At 52.7% G+C, this 2,732-nt stretch overlaps 1 protein-coding gene across 1 annotated transcript in view; it reads left to right on the top strand.

Moving 5' to 3' along the window:
• The first annotated feature begins 358 nt into the window (after window positions 1-358).
• Window positions 359-2,732, top strand: part of mlec (malectin) — a 5,636-nt gene continuing 3,262 nt past the window's right edge. Inside the window, exons 1-3 of the mRNA XM_076025599.1 lie at window positions 359-703; window positions 1,028-1,245; window positions 1,864-2,042. Of these exons, the coding sequence (XP_075881714.1) occupies window positions 438-703; window positions 1,028-1,245; window positions 1,864-2,042 (663 nt within the window). The 5' untranslated portion in view covers window positions 359-437. The remainder of the gene's footprint in view (window positions 704-1,027; window positions 1,246-1,863; window positions 2,043-2,732) is intronic.

Genomic DNA, 2,732 nt, shown 5'->3' with positions numbered 1-2,732 from the left:
GCACCGGATACATATGGTTATTTTATGGTTTTAACAACACGGCTGCTGCTGTGTTTGACAGAAAAGGGGGGCGTGTACGGCGGAAGCGAGTCTGAGAGTCGAAACTCAGGGCTGAAACTCCCACGCGGGCCCCTGACGTGGAGACAAGTCACAGGGCTGCACTTTAGCTTTAGCCCGTCTGGCTAAACACCGTCATCATAAACAATCAAAGAGCGAGGCCCTCTCGAAGAAGTCGCCAAGGTTCCTCCTGTGATTCGTGCGCTGTTTTGAATAAAGAAGGCCGCGATTGGTCCGCGCCAAAGAGCCGCGATTGGGGACTTCGTGGAAGGCGGGGAAGGCGTGGCCAGGTGAAAGCGCCGTCGATGATTGGCTGGGATGAACGCTAATGTTAGGTAGCACAGTTCCGCCTTGCGTTAAGCGAGCGGCCGACGGTGTGAATGCGCGCACACGCACACACATTGAATGAAAGTCAGCGTAGCGGTGCTGGCAGCTGCAGCCGCCAGTTGGAAGATTCGCTCCGGGTGAAGTTTGACGGTGTTGGCGCTGCCGCCGTGTCGCCGGGGGACGGCTTAGCAGTGACGGACGCAGGCGGAAGAGCTCCGAGGAAGGAGACACGGCGACGTTTCCATCCACCGGCTCTCTTGTCTCCCTCTCACTCACACACACACACACACACACACACCAAGTATTTCTGGTTAGACAGGTAGGTTGGCTGCTCAGCACAAACTACACAACGTTGCACCGCCGTTTTAAAACCTTTACCTTAACGTCATCCTTTCCCCAGTTTTTAATCAGCCGAGGTGCGGACGCCTACTGTTGTTAACACTACTACCGGTTTCACGGCTGTTAGCATTCGTGCTAACTCACGGATATCATGTTGCTTGTTATCTGGAGCAGGCTGGCTTGGCTAGCTGCCGCCGCTAGGCTGACCTTATGTGCGGCTAATGTTACATGTGTGCGACTCATATGTTGGAACAGACGTTGAGTTTATCTGTGTGTGTGTGTGTGTGTGTGTGTGTGCTTGCAGGCTCGGGCCGTGCGGGGCGATGCAGCGGGTCGTGGTGCGGCTGCTAGCCGGGCTGCTCGCAGCGCTGCTGGTGCTTGCGGAGCGCTGCTGTGCGGACGGCGGGGGCCCCAGCCTCGCCGAGCGGGTCATCTGGGCGGTCAACGCCGGCGGGGACTCGCACGTCGACGTGCACGGCATCCAGTTCAAGAAGGACCCGCTGGAAGGGAAGGTTGGCAAAGGTGAGTGCCGGCCGAGGAGCACTCGCTCCCCGGGGAAACGGGCTCCTCCAGATGGAGCCTCCGCTCCGTGCAAGAGGCGCTTTAATGAGGAGTCAGCACGCCCTGGCTCCGCCCCCTCGGCGGCAGCCGTGTGTAGGATCAGACGTTGCTTTGACCTCAGGTGTCAGACTGAGAGGAGGAGGCTTTGCTTCCCACGAGGAAATACAGCAGAAAAGCGGGCAGATTTTTAAGCTGCACGGCTCCCAAATCAGCTGGACTGTGTCCACTTTAAAATGTGACGTCCTTCCTCCACCGGTGCACGAGTTCACCTTCTACACCGGCTGCGTTCCCATGACCTGCTAGAGTTGCACAAAACCTAAATATCACAATAATAAAAAAGTGGTGTTGGAAACAGCTCGGCCTGGAAAAACCTGATGCTCTCATCCCGTGGTTTTCCACACGGGTCCATACTGAGGAATATCGCTAAAGTGTCACGGAAACACTTTTTTGGCATTTACACGTCAGTGAACGTGACTTACGGGATCACGTGACCAGTTAACGTCAACGAAAAAGGCAAAATGTTTTCTATGTTTGATCAGAATTCTGGCTTATTCACACCATTCAACCCCCCCCGTGCAGCGTCAGATTATGGGATGCGGCTGCCCATCCTGCGCTCCAGCCCCGAGGACCAGGTCCTGTACCAGACGGAGCGCTACAACGAGGACACCTTTGGCTACGAGGTTCCCATCCGGGAGGAGGGCGACTATATCCTGGTCATGAAGTACGCCGAGGTCTACTTCGCCCAGTCGCAGCAGAAGGTAACTGCAGACTGAAGTGGTTCTGACTGCGAGGCGACAGAGCCGCCGCCCCACCGTCGATGTTCTGGTTTGTCTGGTTCCTGCTGAGCCGGAGCAGCCGGGCATTTAAGCTGGAATCCCCGCCCCCCGCTAAATATGTGGTGTGTTCGTTATTGTTACTCAAAGTTCAGGGTGAGCGTGTCGTTAGATTCTCATCAGAATTCCAGGAGAACTGTACCACTCTGTCGCCGCTAGGGCTGAACCATTGCGGAAAATAATCTGATTGCGATTTTTTCCCCCTCAATATTGCGATTTAATTTGCGATTTTTTTTAATTTTTAATCTTTCTCTCATGTATTTTTCCACAAACAAACAAAAGATTATATGTATTATAATAAACATATCAGATTTATTATACACAAATTGTTATTTTTATAGGCTAGTCTAATGTTAAGCTAAATGACGCATGAATTAATATGAAAGAGCCTTTATTTATCTACTGGTGTTTTGTTTTTTGCAAGACATTTTAATCGGGCTCAGAATGATTTTGTTGAAGTCCACACAAAGCACAAAACAGCGACAGCTTCATTCAACCCATGCTAACACGCTAGCAGCGTTAAAACCGCTATAAGGTGCGAAGTTACGAGGCAGCGGTTCACTGCCAGCGAACACAACTCCCACTGTTGTGGCTTCGGTAGTTTTTTCCCGACAC

The sequence above is a fragment of the Nelusetta ayraudi genome, unplaced genomic scaffold, assembly GCF_046127955.1.
Source record: "Nelusetta ayraudi isolate G7.1 ecotype Tasmania unplaced genomic scaffold, CSIRO-AGI_Nayr_v1 ptg000018l, whole genome shotgun sequence".
Taxonomy (NCBI): domain Eukaryota; kingdom Metazoa; phylum Chordata; class Actinopteri; order Tetraodontiformes; family Monacanthidae; genus Nelusetta; species Nelusetta ayraudi.
The sequence above is the reverse complement of the archived record's forward strand: the minus strand, read 5'-3'. Positions and strand labels throughout refer to the sequence as shown.